The sequence below is a fragment of the Syngnathus leptorhynchus genome, chromosome 15, assembly GCF_054491065.1.
Source record: "Syngnathus leptorhynchus isolate UIUO chromosome 15, UIUO_Slep, whole genome shotgun sequence".
NCBI classification, from domain to species: Eukaryota; Metazoa; Chordata; class Actinopteri; order Syngnathiformes; family Syngnathidae; genus Syngnathus; species Syngnathus leptorhynchus.
In genome coordinates this window covers 7,462,944-7,485,258 of record NC_141209.1, presented here as the reverse complement: position 1 = coordinate 7,485,258, position 22,315 = coordinate 7,462,944, and the positions used below count along the sequence as shown (strand labels likewise).

General features: G+C 39.8%; 1 protein-coding gene across 2 annotated transcripts; it reads right to left on the bottom strand.

Moving 5' to 3' along the window:
• Window positions 1-443: 443 nt before the first annotated feature.
• Window positions 444-21,591, bottom strand: zdhhc14 (zDHHC palmitoyltransferase 14). 2 transcript variants are annotated; one of them, XM_085931313.1, is made up of 10 exons: window positions 21,111-21,591; window positions 20,325-20,621; window positions 16,371-16,531; window positions 10,270-10,422; window positions 8,922-9,062; window positions 8,564-8,612; window positions 7,546-7,648; window positions 7,038-7,147; window positions 6,367-6,472; window positions 444-1,999 (listed from the first exon to the last, which is right to left on the bottom strand). In XM_085931313.1, exons 2-10 carry the CDS (start codon window positions 20,564-20,566, stop codon window positions 1,523-1,525), a joined length of 1,542 nt encoding a protein of 513 aa, XP_085787439.1. In that variant the 5' UTR covers window positions 20,567-20,621; window positions 21,111-21,591; the 3' UTR covers window positions 444-1,522. The 2 variants fall into 2 exon arrangements, with proteins under 2 accessions (XP_085787439.1, XP_085787440.1); XM_085931314.1 differs by having other exon boundaries at window positions 444-1,954.
• Between the last annotated feature and the right edge of the window lie 724 nt (window positions 21,592-22,315).

Sequence of the window (22,315 nt, the reverse complement as noted above, 5' to 3'; positions counted from 1 at the left end):
TAGTTTTATCACCTTTGTACAAAACACTCATAAAAAATGTCTTATTTCTTACCACTGCTGCAAAGGGGACCATATGTAATATAATATTAATACAAATTTGATTAAAAAAATTGTAAGCAAAGATTTAAACAGTAAATGCGTTTTTTTCTTACGTCATGGACGCGCCCACTTTTATAATGATAAAATATGTATGTTGACGTTGTACTAGCAGCTAGTACAACGTCATACTGCACCTCGTGCATTCAACCACAAGGTGTCAGACGCGTACTACAATCTAATAGACAACTGGTTCAGAAAATGGAAATAGTTAGACTGAATAATGCTGGGTTGTTGAAGGGAGAAGGCCCTCCATGACGTGTGACCATCATCACACTAATTGGTTCACAACAAAGCATTCATTTAAAGTTCTCACTGCACTGGTTAGGAACTTCAACAGTTTGGCATCTGGTAAAAAGTGATTTTATTTATATCCACAGGAAATATATTTTTTTTAATAACCTTGGTACAATACAACTGTCATTACCCTCCCGACATAAAAAAGTTGAATGATATGCAATAGAGTGACATCAACCATTGTCACCGCTGAGTGTACAAAAAATTGCTGTCCAATTAACAACAGGCAAATAGGTGTAAAGTTTGGTTTATGCTTGACGTGTGTACGTTTTGTGCAAAATGAGACGTGTGACATCAGGCCCCCGACTTTTGCAGCATTTATACTCCGTGTGGGTTGACCCTACTGTTAGTCGATATTCTCCTACACCAAAGGGGGCAGTGAAGAGCATCTATGGCATATGAAGAACACTTCACCACAATAGAAGGAATCATATTCTTATTATTCTTATTATTTTAAATAAAATAGACAACAGTTTACAGGAACAATAAAAATATATAAGTGTGTAAAAATATGTATAAGGAGAAACCATATACATAATTTAAAAAAAAAAGAAGGAAACAGGCAGAATGTCAAGAATACTGTGAACAGCTCTTGTTCATCCGCCATATTTTCCGGTGTGGAACCGTCTACGAGGTTACACATTTTTGTTGGTGCACCTGCAAGCAGAACTGTGGTTGCTGATGTAATTTCACTGTGTGGACCTCACAAATGTGTCAAACATAAACCAAACTTAAGACAATCTAATGAAAAAAACAAAAACCCAACAAACAGTGAGACCGACAGAAATTCCGATTTTTGACCAATAATGTCAAGACCCCTCTAAAAATGTCTTTTTTTTTTTTTTTTTGCTTGAAATGTCTGCGACTAACAGACAAACACCACTTTGGAAAGCAAACCCTTGCGCACATCAGAGGAGGAAAGATTTCCCCAAGTACAAAGGGAGTCAAGTGTGGCAACTCAGCAGAGCGGTTTGGCAAGATGTTGACTGAGGTGATTTGCTCCCACTTAGGTGGTGTTCAGGTCCCTCATCAGGTTCTGACTTCCAACCATTGGTGGCAACCTGAAATCCAAGGTGAGTGCTCCCTTGTCAGAAAGTGGCACGTTTTGGGGGCAGTTTCAGTTTTGTGATCAGACAGAGCTGAGTTTGACCAGTCCTCTGACAGAATCCTCGTGCAGCGAGTCCTGGCTGGCCGGATTGTAAAAGCCGGCCTGCACGGTGTGGCTGTGACCCAGGGGGCTGTTGCAGGGAAGCAAACCTGGGGGTGAGGGTATGTCCTCTGGTGTGAGAAAGTGGTGGTGTGCAACCTGCTCCTGGAGGGGGCGACTGTGGTTGTGCGAGTGGCCACGCGTGTGAATGGGCAGCATGTCGGCGGTGGCCTCCTGGCAGCTAAGGCTGGCCGTGGAAGTCGGAGGCGTGGGCTGTCCGAGGGGCAGTGAAGCGCAAGGGCCACCCAGCCCGAGTGAGGAGGTGCGGCTCGGGAGGGATACTCCGTTTTCCGGGGAGGCCGTCATGATGACTGGCTCGTTGCTCTGCTGCTGGAGGAGAGGTGTGGCAGCGGCCTGCAAAACGAATTTAGTGCTCTGAATGCACTGGTCTTGGTCACACTAAGAGGAGAAGAGGAATGGGCAGAGGAGATGTGATGGCGGATAAGAGAGAAGCAGGAGGGAATAGATGATTGGAGAGGGGAATGGAGAGAAGAAATAAGATTTTAGTAACCCTCATTAGAATGCTAGGCCCACAAAGAATATGTACACCAAGAAAAAAGCTCAAGTGGGTAAAGTCGAAAAATCAGTTGCTGTCTATTGAGGACCCTTTACACCCCCTAAAAAGTGGAGCATGGGAACAGGTTTAAGGCATGACCATTTTTGTTTTCATTCAGTGTGTCAGAAAGCAAGGATGTGAAAAAATTCCAGTGAATTGAAGTGAATTTTTAGGGTGAATTTCCATGGGAAGTTAAGATGGGGAAATTGGAAATGGAGGGGTCATCCATGTAAAATTGAGAGCATGGAAATAAACGAGGGCAGTATCATATATTATACGGAATACCTGAAGCTGGTTTGACCTTCCGCAAATAAATACACTTGAGTTCAGTATTAAGAATCAATCTTCAATTTTGTAAACTTCTGGTTTAGTCCTGTAAATAAATTCCCATGGAAAGTTTGGCATTTAAGAACCCCCGCAATCCAACAACCCTCGTGGTAATCCCAATGAGAAACATAATAATGGCAGTAAGCAGCTATAATGCTTACCGGCATTACCGGCGCCAACGATCATGCAATAACCCTTTCAAATTTTAAAAGCGTGTCCCTCGAAAGGCTTTCACAATTAGTTAGTGCGGCTAAACAAACAACATGTTTACTTGACCCGCTTCCAACCAAACTATTTAAAGAATTATTTCAAATCTTAGGACCGTCCGTTTCAAATATAATTAATCTGTCTATCTCCTCTGGGATAGTACCAACAGCCTTTAAAACCGCTATTATTAAACCGCTACTTAAGCGACCAAATCTTGACCCGGACTGTCTCAGTAACTATAGGCCAGTTTCAAATCTCCCATTCATAGCAAAACTGCTTGAAAAAGTAGTAGCGCAGCAGCTTATTGATTACATGGTCGCTAATAATCGATATGAATCTTTTCAGTCTGGGTTTAGAGCTAATCATTCCACTGAGACAGCACTTGCTAAAGTGACTAATGATCTCCTCTTAGCTATGGATTCAAATACTTCATCGGTATTGTTACTACTCGATCTTAGTGCTGCCTTCGACACTGTTGACTTCAATATTTTACTAGAGCGTCTTAAAGGTAGTGTCGGTATTTCGGGGTCAGCACTAGGCTGGTTTCATTCGTATCTATCGGACAGGACGCACCGTGTGGTCCATGGCAATGCGTCCTCTGAGCTCTATAAAGTTACGTGTGGTGTCCCTCAGGGATCGGTACTAGGACCAATTCTATTTAATATTTATATGACTCCGCTTGGGAACATAATACGTAAATATAATATTAGCTTTCAATGTTACGCGGATGACACCCAATTATATATGCCATTATCAATGACAGATCCGTGGGACTGTTGTAATCTTGAGGCATGCCTTGCGGAGATCAAGCAATGGATGTCTCTCAACTTCCTTCGTCTGAACCCAGATAAAACTGAAATGTTGATAATTGGTCCAGCTCGTTATCAACATCTATTTAAGGAAACCGCTATAACTCTAGATAACCGTACTATCACTCAGAGTGATACTGTAACTAATCTCGGGGTAATATTTGACCAAACGCTCTCCTTTCAAAAGCACATTAAGAATATAACCAGAATAGCATTTTTTCACCTTCGTAATATTGCTAAGATTCGCCCAATCCTCTCGACCGGTGATGCCGAAATTATTATACATGCATTTATCACGTCGCGCCTGGACTACTGTAATGCATTATTCTCTGGTCTTCCCAAGTCCAGCATCAAAAGTCTACAGTTAGTACAAAATGCTGCTGCAAGGCTGCTCTCACGGACAAGAAAATTTGATCACATTACCCCAATATTAGCCAATTTACACTGGCTCCCGGTCCATTTAAGATGTGACTTCAAGGTTCTTCTATTAACCTATAAATCATTGCATGGCTTAGCGCCTTCATATCTCGTCGACTTAGTTGTTCCTTATGTTCCGTCTCGTAACCTTCGTTCGCAAAACGCTAGTCTTTTAGTGACACCGAGGGCCAAGAAAATGTCTGCAGGGGCTAGAGCATTTTCTATTCGGGCTCCAGAGCTCTGGAATGCCCTGCCAATGGATATTAGAACTGCTACCTCAGTAGAAATATTTAAGACACGTTTAAAGACGTATTTTTATGATGTGGCCTTTAATTAACCTGTAGTAGCCGATTCGGCTGGAGTTTGTTTTTGCTCCCTCTCCCCGACCCCACTCCCCCCACCCCTCCCCGGCTGGGGAGGTGGTTAGGTGACACCCAAGCTGACGACGGCTATCTAGATTCTCGTGGACCAATTCAGCATGAGGGATCTGCAGCGGAATACCCTCCTAGAGGACACTGCCAGGACAATCGAAGGCACCTCCGACAGCTCTTCGCTTTGGCCTGGACATCCACTTTTTGATTTCCATATGATGTATTTTATGTGCCCTCTTTGCATCCATTGCAGCCTGGTGATCCTGAAAGGGGGATCCTTCCATCTGTGGTCCCTTCTCAAGGTTTCTCATTTTTCCCCTGGTAGGGGTTTTTGAGTTTTTCCTTGCCCTTTTGGGAGCCCAAGATCAGGGGATGCTTTGAGAATAATTGTCAATTGATTGTCTATGTGAAGCCCTTTGAGACTGCTTGTGATTTAGGGCTATACAAATAAACTTGACTTGACTTGACTTGATAAAGTCCAACTCCAAACGGAATAAGCATCAGACAAAGAGAAAAGACTAAAGAAACATGTTTGGCTATCTCACCTGTTTGTCTCAGTCTCACTGACCTAAAAGATGAGATTGCAGATGTTTAAATCGAAAGACATGGTTCGTAGATTCTTCACCTAAACTGTTTCTCATCCAGTTTTGTTTTTGACTACACTGACTCATCAGCACTGCCAGCCGTCTTCATAAAGGTTTATTGTGATACATGATACACTCTGAAAGCAATCATTGAAAAATAACTAATGACACAATAATACTTGAGGTAAAATGTCAGCTGCCAGAAATCAGGTATATTGTGTCCTTCAGGCAAAATAGGAAAAGAAACATCTGTATTTTTTCCTCAGTTCAAAAGCCAGCATCTATAACTTGCACATCTATAATACTGAAAAGAACATACTACAAGTTTCAGAGTACTTTGCAACACTTCATCTGCACAATCGTGCAAAGATATTGACAAAGAAAATACGAATACAAACATCATGGAAATATTGATGTTGTTCTAGTGGCACATTTGTTGATTTGACTGAGACGCAAATGTTCATGACAAAGCATCCAGAATGTTCCTGAGAGGTGAGGATGACATTTCCGGTACTAAAAGGACGATGGTGATTCACACATAAAAAGAGACGGTCACAGAGTTGCTACCATAAACAAGTCCCCAGACGACATGGTTGAACTTGACTATTTATTGTTCCTGACAACAGAAGACGTTGTGCTGGGTCAGAAGACAGCACTAAAGATCTGTGGCCTGAAACAATCCTGTATTTGAGGTCTACAGACAATTCCTTTGACTTCATGCTTGGTTGGTGCTCCGACATGCACTGTCAACTGTGAGGTATGTATTAAATTTGGACTTCAATTGGGCCATCAAAATGGGATGGAAATTGAAAAGCTGTGAGTACTTAAGTACATATGATTTTGAATGAATTTTTAATTTGTTTATGATTTTGAGATAAACATAAACTTAACCAATTATGAAATGAAGCCATAAGATATAAAAATGTGGAAAAAGGAAAGCACTGTGAATACTTTCTCGATGAAAAGCACGTTATTGAGGGTGTCGTGCAAAACAATGCACATGCTGTTACCCTGACAACCGCTTATCAGAATTCCATGTGGTTCCAGAGACATTACATAGAGCAAAATGTCTTGTCAAGACACGTAAAGAAAGAAAAGGAAAAAAAAAACAACAACATCTGACAATTTCACACTTTGATAGTGTTGACTGGTGCCAATCACGTTATTTGAAAATAGCCTTCAAGAAGAGCCTCCTGAGCTCTTTTTGAAGGCACACACACACACATTCAACATCACTGGTACTACAGTTTAGTGGGGCGATGTGTGTGATATATATATTCTGCATTAAACCTAAAATATATACGTACAAATAATAAAAGATACAGTCGCTAGTTTCCAGATTCTGTCAGTCGCAAAAGAACATCTTCCCTTGCAATTTTTTATGTGTAGTGAAGGACATGCTTTTAAAAATACGCACGTTGCTTTGAGGCTGAATATGCGTTTTTATATGCTGTTGTCATCCTACAAGTGTGACAAAGAAAGGAAAACATCTTACCATGTGACTCTGTTGAGACTGTGTGGAACCATACACAGTGATGCCGTTGGTTGGCGGTGCCAACTGTGGCGTGTTGAGCTGGATGAAGCCACGTCGGTCAATGAGACTGCAGGGAGAAATTAGGAAGGCATAATTGGTCATTGTTTGAAAATACAAAATGCAATTTGAATGAAGCTGGGATGTTGTGTAAAATGTAACTAGAAACAGAATACAACGATTTGCAGATACTTTTCAACCTATATCCAATCGGATACACTACAAAGACAAGATATTTGTTACTTAACAATGTTTCTTTCTTTGGCGATGTTCAGCGCAAATGACCCAGTAATGGCCTTCCATTTAATCCATCCACTTATACGATTGGTTGTGATTTGGCACGCCTGTTTTTTAGCTTTTTACCCCCCATCACAAACAGCCTAAGCATGAGATCGAGTCACTCTTATAGACTTTGATCTGAGATTCGTCGCGGATATGCTTGAAATCCATTCAGCTCTTGCAGTCTTAGTGGCTATGCAGGGCAAACCGCCTGGAGGTGACTCAAGCCAAAACAGCTCTTCACATCAGCTCTACGGTATCTTGGCAGTTCCTGACATCTGAACGCATGTAAAATGTTTTATACAGCTACAATGTGCAGATAATTATGGGCCAGTTCTGATGAAATGACATCATACCTCGGAGGCAGAGGGCCACACAGCGCTGCACAGCAATTGGTGACTATGTTGCCATGGCTGTATGGATTATAGTTGTCCTTCCCTCTTTTAGAAGACCATGAACCTTTTATCTGGAAAAGACATCAGTCACAGCTTTAGCTGAGAATCATGTGTGTCGAGTGTCTAGACTTGCAGTTTGCCTCTCGCCTGGCTCAAGATTTAGCTAAATAGACCGTATTAATGATTATTATTGTACATGCCTTTATCAGACTACTCAAATTAAGAGGGCAAGTTGTCCTCAAATATATGACTATTTCTACAAATGCAAGAAGAACAATATGCTTTCAATTCAATTTAATATTAAACAAATATTTATGGAAATTGAGACAGTAATTAAAACACCCCGCAAAAAAAGTATATCATCTATTAAACCACCCAGACTAGTCAAATACATTTAAATCTAAATAGTAAGGTGAAATCGACTGCATATGCAAGCACATAAGTACACCGACACATATTCTGTACTTACGTCTTCATTGGTGGTCTGGTTGGAGCTGATAAGATACGTATGGAAGCCTGAAAGGCCAACGATGGACCACACAGAAAAGAAACACACCACCACCTCCAACACGGTGACAGTACGGTCAAGGAAGAACCTTTTCTCTAACAGAGTTTATGAACACAATGCACACAAAGAATCCCAGAATGGACAGTGCAGCATGGACACACATGGACACTAGTGCCAATAACATATTGACCCATAGCCTGAAGGACTGTTGTTCTCGTGCTAATAGATCTTTGCTATCACGTCACTTTACTAGGAATGCAGAACATTGTTCATTTGCTCTGCTCCACATGAATCACTGAGCTTATGAACACATTGAATATCTTCTTTGCGTGCAACTGACCTACAATATCCTTTTGTAAAGCACATTCCGTAATCCCTACTATGTACTCTTATAACATCATTAATTTTGTAGAAAGGACTGCTGTGATTATATTGACTCCGCTACACATTTTATTCAAGTGCTGCTGGATAGGCCCATCTCAGATCAGTTTGTCACTCAGTTCTCTGCCAGACAAAGTGTTATGGCACTCAGCCATTGAGAGGATGGCAGAAAAAGAGAGCTTTGGATGCCCTAGATTTGATAGTGGTTCATGTTTGATAGTGTTTTTGGACTGGATAGGAATCGGTTGGGTCAGCTGTTGAGATAAACTAAGTACAATCCACCCTATAACTTATTCATTGCATTCACATTCGAAGTCGCATTTGGGTTTCAAATCAGATTTTGATTTGAGGAGAAATAACACATCCAAATTGAGCATCATGTAGCCTCAGAGTGACGCGGTTGGATATAATTACAAATAGGCTAATAAGAAAGAGAAATAATATAATAATACTAATAATTCAAGACAAACTTTTTTTTTTACAGGCTGGGAATGTTAACCATGTCACAAGGGAGTGAAGGACAGCAGATGAATAACAGTCTATAGAAAAAGAACATTTGACAGACTAAGGGAAACTTTAAATTGCAGTGAAAGGATATCTGGCTGGGCTAGCTTTAAGGGCATTGAGGAATCCACCTCGATGAGAGCCTGTAAAAACAGAGAGGAACAGATTCCGAAAAAGAAAAGCGCAATTGTATACATCTCTAACTGTAGGGCTGAGCAATTAATCAAATTTTAATTGTATTTTTAATTTTGGATTCAATATTAAAAACGTAAATGAAAAGAAAAACGATGAATGCATCACGCTGTTCAGGGTTTGTGCAAATTTGTGTAAGAGGTTTTGTTGGTAGTTTTGAGTGGTTGATTTTTGGGTGTTGGATAAATACTAAGTCAATGAATAACCATTTTTATAAATCATGATGTACAAAGGTGAGTGCATTTGTGTGTTTTACTTACTACGTAAAATGATGTGTGTAATAACAAAGGCAAAGATGAATATGGTGAGGAAGGACAGCGAAAGGATGAACATATAGAAGAAGCGGTAGTTCCTCCTTCCCACGCAGTTCCCCACCCAAGGACAGTGGTGGTCAAAACGCTCTGTGTGAGCAGAAAAAGAGTCATATCAATTTATGGGATGCCCATACACAAACTAGTTTTGTAATTTTGATCACCAGAAATGCATTTGTAGGGTATTTGTGTAAAAGAAAAAAAACCAGTGTGTATATATAGAAATAACTGTGCGTATACATATGTAGAGTATACATACACACTGTATGTATATATGTGCATAGGCCTACACATACTAAAAAAAACATTGTAGCTACATGGAGGCCCTTATTCATGACTTTATGTAAGAAAACCAGATTGCTTGTTTGAATGTAATACCCCAGTTACTTCAGAGCATGTACTGTAAACTACACAGTGGGAATCCACATCTGTGCAAAATGTGGGGCAAAGTGAACTGTCCCACAGGGCCCAGGCAAAATAGACACACAATGTGAAAAAATGTCTGTACGCTAGCTCATAGAAAAAAACGAGTGAAAGAGTGACTGTGACTAAATTGTGGTCTTTATATATGATGGGATAGAGAACTTTTTGAGGGCATGGATGGAGGGCGTGGGCACTGGCCTGGCGTGGGGGAGTAGGCTACGGGATGGAGTGATTTTTTTTAGCAAGAAGTCAATAATAATCGCGTGCGCCTAAAAATGATTTATTATTTATTTATCCATCTATGCAAGGTGGTATAGTAGGGGTGGGGCTGGGAAGGTGGGGGCACCCGGAGGACTGGGGGGGTCAACTGCAATGAATCAGCTTCTGCAAAAGGTTGATAACCCCTGCCATAGATTGTTTGAAATCTGAGAATGACTAGAGGAACATGAAACGTTTATGTTTTATTATTACTATCACTTGTATCAAAAATAAATATCAGGTCCACAAAAATGATAGTTGGCAAATATATAGCTCCCTACTGAACAATTTGGTATGTGCTTGCTCCCCCCCCCCCACTCACACATACTTAGAGTATTACAGTATGACATATTGAATATAATGCGCTCTAATTAGTTCCCACTCTGAATGTTGTCCACAACCAGTGGAGAGGCTCCTTACTTATTTAAAAGCTTATTGTGCACGTGACATTTCAAGAATGTTGTTACAATCAAAATAACGCAAAAATATAAAATTAATAACCAAAGAGCAAAAGCACTCTTCAACCAACCATCACACAATATATTATGTAGATGTTTACTAATGTAAGCACAAGTCGAATGCATTCAATTAAAGATTTTTACAGTGCTTCACTCACCCACACAATTATCGCAGAGGCTGCAGTGAGAGGCACGTGGAGGTCTGAAGATTTTGCAAGTGAAACAGTACTTCAGCTTGACAGTTTGGCCATTGATGACGACCTCCTTAGTCCTGGGTGGTGGCCTGTAGCCTGTGCTGCCATTCGCCACATCTTAGCAACAGAGAGGGGGGAAAAAAAAAACACACTGTAAGTGAAAGAGAATTTGGCTAACAGGTAACAAATGGATGATAAGTCGCACAAATACACTTATGTTTCAGGGAGATAACACAAAATTTGATAAAGTTACAATCAACACATTCAATTGCAAAAATGTCATTAGGTGTATCGTTTAAACAGCTTAAAAACCCACACTACTCCTAGTTCCTCCTAATTTAACACAGAATATCACATTTAAAGGAAAAAAAAAAGTTTCAAAAAATTTCCGTGCCTGTATGACAAGTCATTTTTGTCAGAATGACCAGCTTTTTTTGATGAAATAAATATTCATGTTTGTTATGAGAAAAGCCATTGATGCACACGGTCAATTCATTTACAGAAAGTTGTGTCTACTGCAAGAAAGTTATAGTACACTTTGATGAGTAAATCCAGTTTCTCACAAACGAGGTGTGTTCACACGGATGAAGCAAATTAATGCTCCACCCTTTTGACACTATGCAGTTGGCGTGTTCACGTTATATAATTAAGAAAAAAAAATGTACAGAGAAGAACAGGTTTTTCATCTTTGTACCATCTCACCTTCAATTCATCGATCTGTCTATCAAGAGTAACAACACTTACAGGCACGCCAACTAAACAAGAGTATCTAGTTATCAATGAAGTGCCGGTAGTTTGTTTTTTTCCATACCTAAGCATTTTCGCATCCCCTACCAGTAAGTGGTCTGTCTGTATGAGAGGATAAAGGCCAAGTAGACAGTGAAGTGATGAAACAACACAGATGAGGCCTCAATGTCAGCCAAACTACACATACTGTTGCCTGCTGGCATCCAATGTGAAACTAATTGCTACCCAACAGCGCATGGAAAGGTGAAAAGAAAGTATTTCCACAAAGCTTGGCTAAACCTCGTATTGCAAACAAATCATAATTTATTATGCTTACTAAGACATTTTTAGGCTACACTCACGCCAGGTCATCCATATTGTGTGCAAGTACGCACGATACCTGGAGGACTTTATTTATTCATGATAATTACTTGCACAATAATATAATATTAGTGCCGCATGGATTTAAGAATAGGACATTAGCGAGAGACAGTAGCTGATGTTCTCAAAGGACTTTTGTTCTTGTAGACTTTATCATAATAGAAAAGAAACAATTCAATTTAATGACACAGTTAAAAATTTTAATGGATCTTACTTTTAAATGCCCCACAAGGATGAAAATAAAAAAATCATGTCTTTCTGAAAGTAGCTTGTTTTGGCCTTGTTTCAAAAAATGTAAACCACTGGACACCCTCTTTCATTCAATGCGAGGCCAACACACATTACTTTAACAAGCAACTACTACTTGTGGAAATGCAGCCTAAAGTATGTGGGGTGGGGCATAACATTCGTTAAAAGTATAACATGTTGCTAAATTATACTCAACAATATTACCGTATTTTCTGGACTGTAAGGCGCGCCGGACTATAAGGCGCACCTTCAATGAATGGCCCATTTTAAAACGTAGTCCTTATATAAGGCGCACCGGACAATAAGGCGCACCATTCATGCATCATGTCAGATTTTAAATCCAAATCAAATCATTCTCCATTTGATCTTTTTTATTTCAACTTCAGACGCAACAAATTACTTTATAATCACAAAATGATGATCCATAGTCTTTTTGATTCATGATTCAGTCTTGAGCGGGCCATTATAATTGATTTCATGACACAATGCTTTGGGCCAGTTTAAATTTAGGAATTTGGTCCATATATAAGGCGCACCGGACTATAAGGCGCACTGTCGGCTTTTGAGAAAATTTTAGATTTTTAGGTGCGCCTTATAGTCCGGAAAATATGGAATTCTACATATTGTGTGGCAAAATCTGTGCATGAGGACACTGCAAGTGCACTGATGCAAGGCAGTCAGGAAGTGACAAGGCATGGAATGGCAGTGCTATTTACATAGCAGATTTCATACACAAGGCTGCTTGTTTCTCTTTTTCACGGCATGCCACTATCAACACTGAGAGGGAACGAAAATCACAGTTAAGACTAAAGGCAGGGTGAAGACTGTCATTGTCGCTTTTAACGGAACAGGTCATTTCTTTTTGAAGGACACGAGAAGTAAGTGGATCACAAACACGCTAAAAAGACCAGCCAAAGCTTCGTCTATGGGCATGTTCAGACATGCACGGAGTTAGTGTAGGAAATATTTGTTGCTACTGTTGCCTCGTTCCGTTATTAAACGTAATCAGATGAAATAAAGGCGATGGTGATCACAGTTTGATAGAAACTAGATAGAAAGGTATAATGTGCAGTAAAGTATCGACTTCAAACAGCCTTTTTTGAATGACACGTCAACCTTACAGCATCTCTGACTGACGTTGGCATTCTTTTCCATCTGAGCCTTAAGCCATCAAAAAGCCATTTCCTCTGCTGGCAACATTACTGCCCTAATGTTCGGCAGCCAGCTTGGCCCGTATTCGGAGGAAGGAAAGAAGTTCCGGCCATCTCTCAGTCTGATTAATACTTCAGAGAGTCTTTTGGATTTGGCAAGTTGTAGCGAAGAGGGCCTGCCAGCTAGCAGGCAAGCACTGATATTAGATTGATAAAGAAATGAAGAAAAAATAACTGCATCCAATTTAAGAGGGGCAAGCTGTGAGCCTTCATTTGATCATTTCTTCCATCAACAAGGTGCTTTTCATTATCTTTGTGCTGTATGTTCATTCCAATACAAAACAAAGACAAAGCTTTTTTTGGGGGGGTACTAAAATAAAGTGTAATTATACATCCAATACAGGAGGTGGCAGTGTCATAGAGTGGACAATGTGTATTAATTAGCTTTTCTGCAGAGGTGTACTTACACCAATTTTATAATAAAATGACACTATTTATAGTCACAGAAGAGGGTTGGGGTGTCGTGAAATATTTTGTTCATCCTGGGAGTGCGTAAGAAAAAAAAATTGACTCTGGCTCTACATTGATCCAACATGAATATTATGGTTTCTTAAGACACATTATCAATCAATAAGCATATCCATGACCATTGCTGCAAGTTATCTTTTACGACAACAATCCTTGTGTTAAACAAATGAATCTCTGAGCAAGCCTCTGAGATTAACAGAGATTTTCCTCACTCCATAAATGCCAAATTTACGTTGGTTGGTCATTCTAACAACTGATCAAGACCACATGGTAGGATTCGTGTTATTTTGAAGTCAATACGCCTGGTTTCTTTTGATGACCTGCCGTTAGTTTGTGTGAAAGGGCTTTCAGTGTTTACTACATTATTGTCTCACGAGTGTTGTTCCCCAAGTGTAGTAGCCAAAGCACATAAAAGTGTCAAACTGAATGAATTAGCAGGACGCCTGTTTACACAGTGAGGGCAACATTTGGCAGATGGCACAGACAACTTCGATCAGTCATAGCCATCACAATAGGTTCCGTACAGGGAGAATGACAATACTATGATGTCATTTCTTGTTCAGACATTAGGTCTACTGTTGTTTTGCAAGAAATTCAATCGTACTAGTGTTGAACTTGAATCCTAGAGGAGTAACTTGACAACATAAACAATTGAGGTCAATGCCCAGTGTTAACATTCTTGGATTACTGGTGACCTATGTATTCTTCAATAAATTACAGGCATTTTGTACATTGAGTACATGATGGACATTTGTCCAATTTTACTATAATTATATTTAGTATTATACGTAATTTACATTTATATATGCAAGGATATTTCAGTTAATCTAAGAAATTTGTGAACATCTGATTAAAAACAAGAAATGAAACTTGTATAAACACAACTACATTGGTTGCATTTTTTTTTTTTACTTGATTTTAATCAGAGATGCAAGTAACCTTTTCTAGATAAATTTTACAGGTCAAGCTTAAAAAACAACAAAAACATATCTAAAAAAAAAACAAAAAACCCCAGACATTTGAAAAAAGTAATACTTTTTTAAATCAGCATCAAAAATCCATTTAAGGACACATATCCATCTCTGTTTAAAATGTTCTGTTGACCAGTGTTACTTACCAACTTATGTTCAAATAGTTTTTGTTAAATAACTCAAACGCAGGGTAGCACCCTGTAGTGCAATTAAAACTGAGAAAGAATGAGGGACATGAAGTCTTTTCCTTGCAAATCACAGCTAGGCTGATTGCTATTGGGGCTCGGAATGAGGCTGGATGATCGGGATAAGAGCAAACAGATGTGGCTGCAATGTCTCGCATGTAAATCTGCCCGCTGTGCCAAGATTTGGGCCAGCTGCATCACACATTGAACAACAAAGCTGAGAGGAAAGGGATTGGAAAGTTTCAGAAGTTTCATTTTGTACATTGTTAAGATGCCATAACAGACCAACCCAGCACTGTGTAGTCAAACTATGAGCACTGCACATAAAGACGCGTCGTAAGATGGCTGGTCATTGTGCAGTGTTTATTGAAAGGCGAACAAACGATAGCAAAGAGGCCTGGAACGAGTGTGACGTATTACATATACCGTGGCATCAACAGTTTATAACCCAACTTGTTCAAATAAAATATTCATGAATCATGCACTGAACCTAGAGTGAGTGTCACAGTGATGCACAGCTCAGTATCGTGTCACCTTCCACCAATTTTTTCAGACCCATACCAGTATGGGTATTTAACACGAGCACTCTGATACTAAGTGACCGATACCCGATGGACTTTATTTAATTCATAGATTTTCAATTAAACCAAAGTAAAAAACTTTTAAAAACTTTGTGTTTAATTCTGACAAAAGGCAGAACAATCACCCTACAGTGGAGCATTTAAGTTCAAAATAAATGAAAAACTCACTCAAATTTAGGAGTAGTTTGTAATAAATAGGTAAATAGGGCAGAGCGATATGAAAAATGTATTTTTGATTTTTTGATATTTTGATTTTTCTCATGTTTTCAAAATAAGAGAAAGTATTAAATGAAATAAAGATATGAACTATTTAAATAAGACTGCTATTGGCCTTATACCAATACCTGGTAGCTGTACCCGCCTATCCCTAGTTGATATATTTGCAAAATTTCGAGTCTGACGTGTTTTTAATTGTCTGTCATTAGATATCTGCCATTGTTGGTGGTGGTGATGATAAGTTTCCCGTTTACTTTGGAAAAACCTTATAAACATTTCTCTCAAAAAAATACACATGCAAAGTTAGCTTAGTGATGACAGGAACATTTTGTGGTTGACCAACAGTTGGACACAAACGTCACTGGTGGCAGTTTGCAATTTGGGTCAAAGTTGTTTATGTTTTCAACTTACTAAATTTGTTTATCCACAGAAAGTGTCACTTTGATCTTTTTCTTATCCCAGAGTGCTTCTGCAGCATACCGCTTGGCACTCTGAGCTCCACCAGTATAGCAAAAGCTAATTAGGAGCTTAGTCTCCTAATTGGATTAATTAAACCATTCCAGAGTTTGTTTAATGATGCCTTGGTGACCTGAAGGACTGGCAATTAGAAAAAGATACTTCATACTGCAAACAGAGTGGATTTTTCTATATGTAACTCTTAACTGACACACTTAAGAATTTTAATACACCAGATGTTCAGACATTGTGGACCGGATTTATAATGTATTAGAAATAATTTTATAGGCGAGAGTGGATTATGGGGCAGCATGGCTTAGGTAGTAGAGTGGTCTTGGTGACTTTTTTTTAACTTGTATTTTCATTATCTGTATTATTATTATAAGTATTATTAATAATATTTATTTTGTATTACCAATCTAAAGGCTATCATTTCAATCCAGAGCCCCTCTGAGATGGTGAAGGGTTCTTAAGTAAAATGCTATTGTTCCTGTTAAAACCAAATGGTTTTAATTTTCTTCTAAAAAGTGCCAACCTTGCCCTGATACTCCTCCTTCTCACCACTTCTATTTATGACAATAACTCACATTACCAATAATGTAATTGGTGGGGTTTTCTTACCTATTTGCCTCTCCAGGTCGGCTGCTTCATCTGGAGTGGCCCTGGGCAGCACCCCTGGGTCACTGAAGCTGGTTCTCAGCAATGTTCCCAGCACAAATACAAAAAGCACTCCTCCGATCACCGGGATAACCGGCGTCAAATGCTCAGCCAGGAACGGGCAACTGAGAAGATAAGCAATAATATTAGGAAAAGAACAAATGACAAACGATGTCGGCGCTAAAACAACCTTCTCATAAATGTACAGTAAAAACCAATTTGCATGCTTTAATGCACGCTAAGTGTAATGCATCCAGATTAGGCACTTTGCTGCTTAATTACCAGTAAGTGGATAGAATTCCCACACAGGTCAGTCTCCCAAATTGTAATCTGTGTTAATAAAACAATCTCATGTAAGTAATCCCTTGAACACTTCAATGATTTAGAATCACAGAGGTGGAGGCACATGTTGATGTGCCCATTATATTTGAATGTGTCTTATTGAGTTGGCTATGAAGGCGTTTGTGTCATTTGAGACGAGGGCAACAAATTGAACATGCGGCAAAAAGGGGTAGAAAGGTTCACAAAATGAGAAATGAACAAAACTCATTTATGGCAGCCTGCCAAAGATAAATGTGTGGGAAACACTGCTGCTGTAATGTCTCTGAGGATTTGATCAACGATGTCACAATTGGACCTGTGAATTACTACTTTACAGTTAATTATACAATCAACAAAATATGTCGACTATTGAGTGATCAGATCAATGGAAAGATGTTACATAGAAAAATATAATACTGCACAACACGAGTACATATAGTTGTGAACAAATCACAGGTGACTCAAAGTGAGTTGCAAAATGAACGACAAAGCTGAATTTTTGCATTTGAGTCAGATCGGGTCACGGCAGATCGTCATCAGAGAGGAACGTTGTGACCTGCCCTTAGCTTGACCGACCATTCGGGAAAAATTCAATCAAAATTCCCGATGCTCACCACGCCCCTTCGCCAGTAAGTCATTTAATTCCCAATATCATGTGTAACTGTTGCTTGCAAATAAAATGACATTTTGCTGTCATATGGCAACCCCTCAGGTGGGGTGGAGCATAGGGTGAAATGGTTACATCCGCTTATGTATGCCAGGCTCGGTTATTCACACAAACTATTTTTAGGTTCGCCAGGTTGGGTTCCACATAAGCAGAAAGCAAGAGACAAAATCATGAACATATAACATTTCTATAAATTGCTGGTCCATGTTAATTAAAGTCAAGCATAAAGATATATTCGATTGTAGTGTCTCCCATTTACATGGTACTGTATTGTCTGCCAAAGTGGTACTGTTAAAGTGTGTCATTCTCATAAAAAAAAAATCTGAAAATCTAATTTACATAAGTGCTCTGTGACATAAGTAATTTTAAAAGTTTAAGGACAATAGTCAACTTTTCTCGACAGCAGTTGTGGAGACAAAAGCACAAAACCTGTCTCGAGACACTGAGTCATACATCAACAAAATATTGAATAGGCTGTCATGCTATCGAAAGTGATGGCGGAATTCAATGGAAGCCATTCTAGCAGGCTGGATGCAATTTTGAGGACAACGTCTCCTTCAGAAACAAATCGATAAATATGTGGCAAAAGACAGTAGATCTTTCCATCTGGGAACAAACCGAGCAGTACAAATGATGCAACCTTTGATGCAATCAAAAACAGGATATTGATGGAATGGAGACTTCTGTTCAAAAATCCTACAATTATTTAAGATTTTAGAGTTTTGTTGCTAGGGAGACAATCTATACGATGTCAGACAGGTTTGAAAGGGAATATGGTAACCCTGGAAACAGCTACAGGAGTGAGCTGTCTCAGCAGAACAGCCACAAATTCCCACTATAGGGTGTAAAAGAATATGACATTACTTTTTGACGTTCCTGCAAACAATGTGTATTACTTGGGTGTCACATTTCTGATTGTGACTCTACAACGACAATTTAATGTGCAATGCTGGCCAATGAAACTTGTAGGAAAATTGGCCTCATGCGACATGGAACTTCTGGGACGACTAACTACAGCTGCGTTTGGCATTGTTTGTATGGGGGGGAGGTCTACGGGTGTTTAAGGTATATCCCACGTTATGATGAGAGGAGCCACGATAGAAAAAAACGTGTCTCAAGTACAATTTCAAGGCAGAAGTGAAAAAGTATTGGTCATAAATTACAAAAATAATCAGATGCTCCATTATGCTACATACGATCAACTTTCAGATAACAAAATGGTATGAAGGAAAATATTATTTGTCGAAGTAAACTATGCCGTAAGACAGGGCAACATGTTCAGACGGCACACGTGCATCTGTGGGAGCCTGAACCAGAATAATAAACAGAATAAAGTCACCCCTCGGATGAAAAAGAACAAGACAAAACAAAAAACCCCAGCAAGATTGGCAGGGAGTTGTTGGGGAAATGCCTGAAAACAAAATGTGGTCAATGTGCTATCACACAAGGAAAAATAATGAAAAAAAACAAAACCCCAGATTGTATTAACTTGAGTTGGTGTGGTGTATTCATTCGAAACAATAAAGTTAATGACGCAGATGCCAATGTGCAGATCTGCTGACTAATCCTTTCAGCTGATTGGTGTAGGGTGCAAGGGAAAAAGAGAGGGAGGAACACCGTGTTCAGCCTTAGGCCATGGACAGTTGAGGCAGGGAGGTCAGGGCTGCAGCTGAAAGAGTTTACTCAGTTCGATATATTTTCTGAAAAATATCCAATGCAATCAGAAAAAAACAGAAGACAAAAAAAAAACAAAAAGTGAAAAGAATATTCATGTCGTATTCGGAGCATCTAATACTCCACTAGAGTTTCGTATATGCCAGCAAAAAAAAAAAAAAGAAGCGTGACACGCATGCTCTTTTGATAGACTGTTCTTTGACCATGGATGTGTTGGTCTGCTAAGGTGACAATGTATTAAAAGATTAAGTGGTCCAGAGGTCAATACTTATAGATTGTGGAAATGTGGGTTGCACACATCACGCACACAATTTCACACTTCAATCACGGCAAAAGACACCAAAATAAAAATACAAATGTTTGCGTACGTGTGTATACATGAGAAATATACATTTGAGAAACATATATATGAAAAATATAGACAGCTAATACTAAAGGCAACCAAAGAGCCCTGAACCACCTCCATAGAAATAAAAGGTAACTTCAAGGTAAAGACACATCAGTGTTTGATAGCCCCATCTGTCATTTTTTTTTTTTTTTTTTGTCTGCCAAAGTGGCCATGACGGGAGATGTCCACGGAAGCAAATCATACAAAAACCAGACTGAAATTTGCCACAATGGAAATTTCCAAGCAACAAAGCTTTAGGGAAGAGAATAGACAAAAAATCACACCCATCAACTGCACCACAGAAAAAAATGAAGCATCCCGAGAAAAGATCACTATATGTTGAGATCATCAGTACGGACATGTTAAAATAAAATACGTGTCATATAAAGTAATACCAAATTGTTCACGATTTGCACTCAAGCACTGACAACATGTCAGACGTGACAGTCCTGGTCCTTGTCGCAACATTAAGGTCTTAAGGTCCTCTGACATAATGGAACAAAGAGCTAATTTACCATGAGATAGTGAACAGTAGCCATTATTCGTTGCATACACAGCAGTTTGCCTATTAGACTATATATGGTTCCAAAGCACTCTACTCTGACAGACGGGGCAGATTGCGCAATTTAGCTACCTGATGGAGCACGATTGTAATCTAGTGGCGATCGGGTTTCTGCGAGGACAGTAATTAGATGGTGTGAGAAACAATGCACTGTGGTGAACCTATGTGTTGGCCGTACTCAGGTTAGTCTCTGTACATGTTCACAGGGGTCACTAACATGGTATGATGAACCTACAAAAATCGTTAATCCTTCGGGGTCAAAGTGCACAAGTTAATAGCAGATTGGATCACAAAAAAAATACTTACTCAAAAGTGAAGAAAAGTCCACAAGTGACAAGAATAAGGACAAGGGTGAGGTAGAAAACCCCTGTCTGCTTGGCCATCATTATCCTCCCATCGCAGTAAAATTTATTCCGACCAGGGAAGGATTCCCACTTCCTCTTTTTGGGGGTCTTCTTCTTGAAAGGGGTCTCCATTGGAGTGGAGCTGCGAGTGCTTATTTGGCTGTACTCGCACTCTCTCATTGATTCGGACACTCCAAGATGCATCAATTGCTCTTTTAAATGTCCTTATCGAGAGAATCCCAGGCTAGAAGAGCCACCACTGTGAAGACATCATGCAAGTGGAGGTTAGTTCAGATAACCTGGGATTAAAAAAAAAGTAAAAATTGTGGTGATCAACTCAAACGAGACAGATCTACAGTATGTGTAGAAAATAAAACGTTGCCTACACGTTTACACCTTTTGCCAACAATGTGGTAGACATTTGTTAGCAACCTGGCTAGCCTCGTATAGCATCTGTAGTGAAGCTAAAGCTAACACGACTAGCAATTTAGTAAATGTATCAAGGTTTGTATTTTCATAAAGCAGCATGATCGGGGATATCTAACAGATAGACCGATATAATTGCGCGTTTGGGGATTTTTTTTTTCTTCCAGGTATGGAACTCCTTTTACGCACAATCGAAACTAAAGAGGTTCGTGTGTAGGCTGTCAACAATGTGCTACAGGCACTGTAGTGTTTTCTTGTCCAGGATGTGTTTGTGATCGCTGATTTACGAAGCTACGGTGGCTGATCTCGCTCGGTGCCTTACCGAGGGAAAGTAACGCCGATCGTCGTGTCTGATTGTTGTCACGTCGTCGCTGCTCCTCCCTGTCTTATCCAGGTTTGAACCGAGCAGAGGACAAGGTGAAACACACCATTTTAGAAGTTTAGATGGTTGAATGTGGAGTTGGCCGTCGAAGAACCTCGAAGGCAAATCCGAAGAAAAAGACGACATACACGGCTGGGGTGCTCGCAGGCGAGCTCCAGCATCCAGACTAGCCTCCGGCGGCGGGTCCACAAAGCGCCAGCGTTTCCCTAAAACGACCCTCGATGCTCCACCACAAATCGTCAGCATTCCATGGAGAATTAAATGAAAAAGTTGGACGTTTCCAAAATGAGAGTTCAGACGATCCGGTGGACGCGGCGTTCCGTTCACATTTGTGTCCCGGTACGCGGGCTGAAGTGCCACCCTCGCTAGCACCATCACCAAGGGAGCAGAGCGGAGCCTCCCAGCCAGCTCCTCCCTCTTGGAAGACAACGTCGAAGGGGCGCCCCGCTTCGACCATCTCTATGTAGGGTTTCCCAAAGTTGCACAACTGGGTCACATTCATAATATATCATTGTATTATTCTCCTTTTTACAACAATTCGAAACAACCAAATCATGCCTATTTGTTCACGATCCCATGCAATCAAAATCGTATTATGTTGCATAACATGTCAGAATGAGTCAATGACATGGTTTAAGTTTGACATTATGCGGTTTGTCTTTTTTTTCAATTTACCGCAAAATCATTTTGGGGGATTCTTGTAGACCAGGCTGGATTGGGTACCGTATTTTCCGGACTATAAGGCGCACCCAAAAAACCCAACATTTGCTCAAAAGCCGACAGTGCGCCTTATAGTCCAGTGTGCCTTTTATATGGACCAAATTCCTAAATTTAAACTGGCCCGAAGCATTGTGTCATGAAATCAATCATAAGTGGCCCGCTGAAGACTATGAATCATGAATCAAAAAGACTATGGATCATTATTTTGTGATTATAAAGTAATTTGTTGCGTCTGAAGTTGAAATAAAAAAGATAAAATGGAGAATGATTTGATTTGGATTAAAAATCTGACATGATGCATTAATGGTGGACCATTCATTGAAGGTGCGCCTTATAGTCCGGTGCGCGTTATAGTCTGGAGAATACGGTAATCTGGATTTACTGGTGATTTCCCGCTGGGCAGGACTGTGATATATACAGTATTT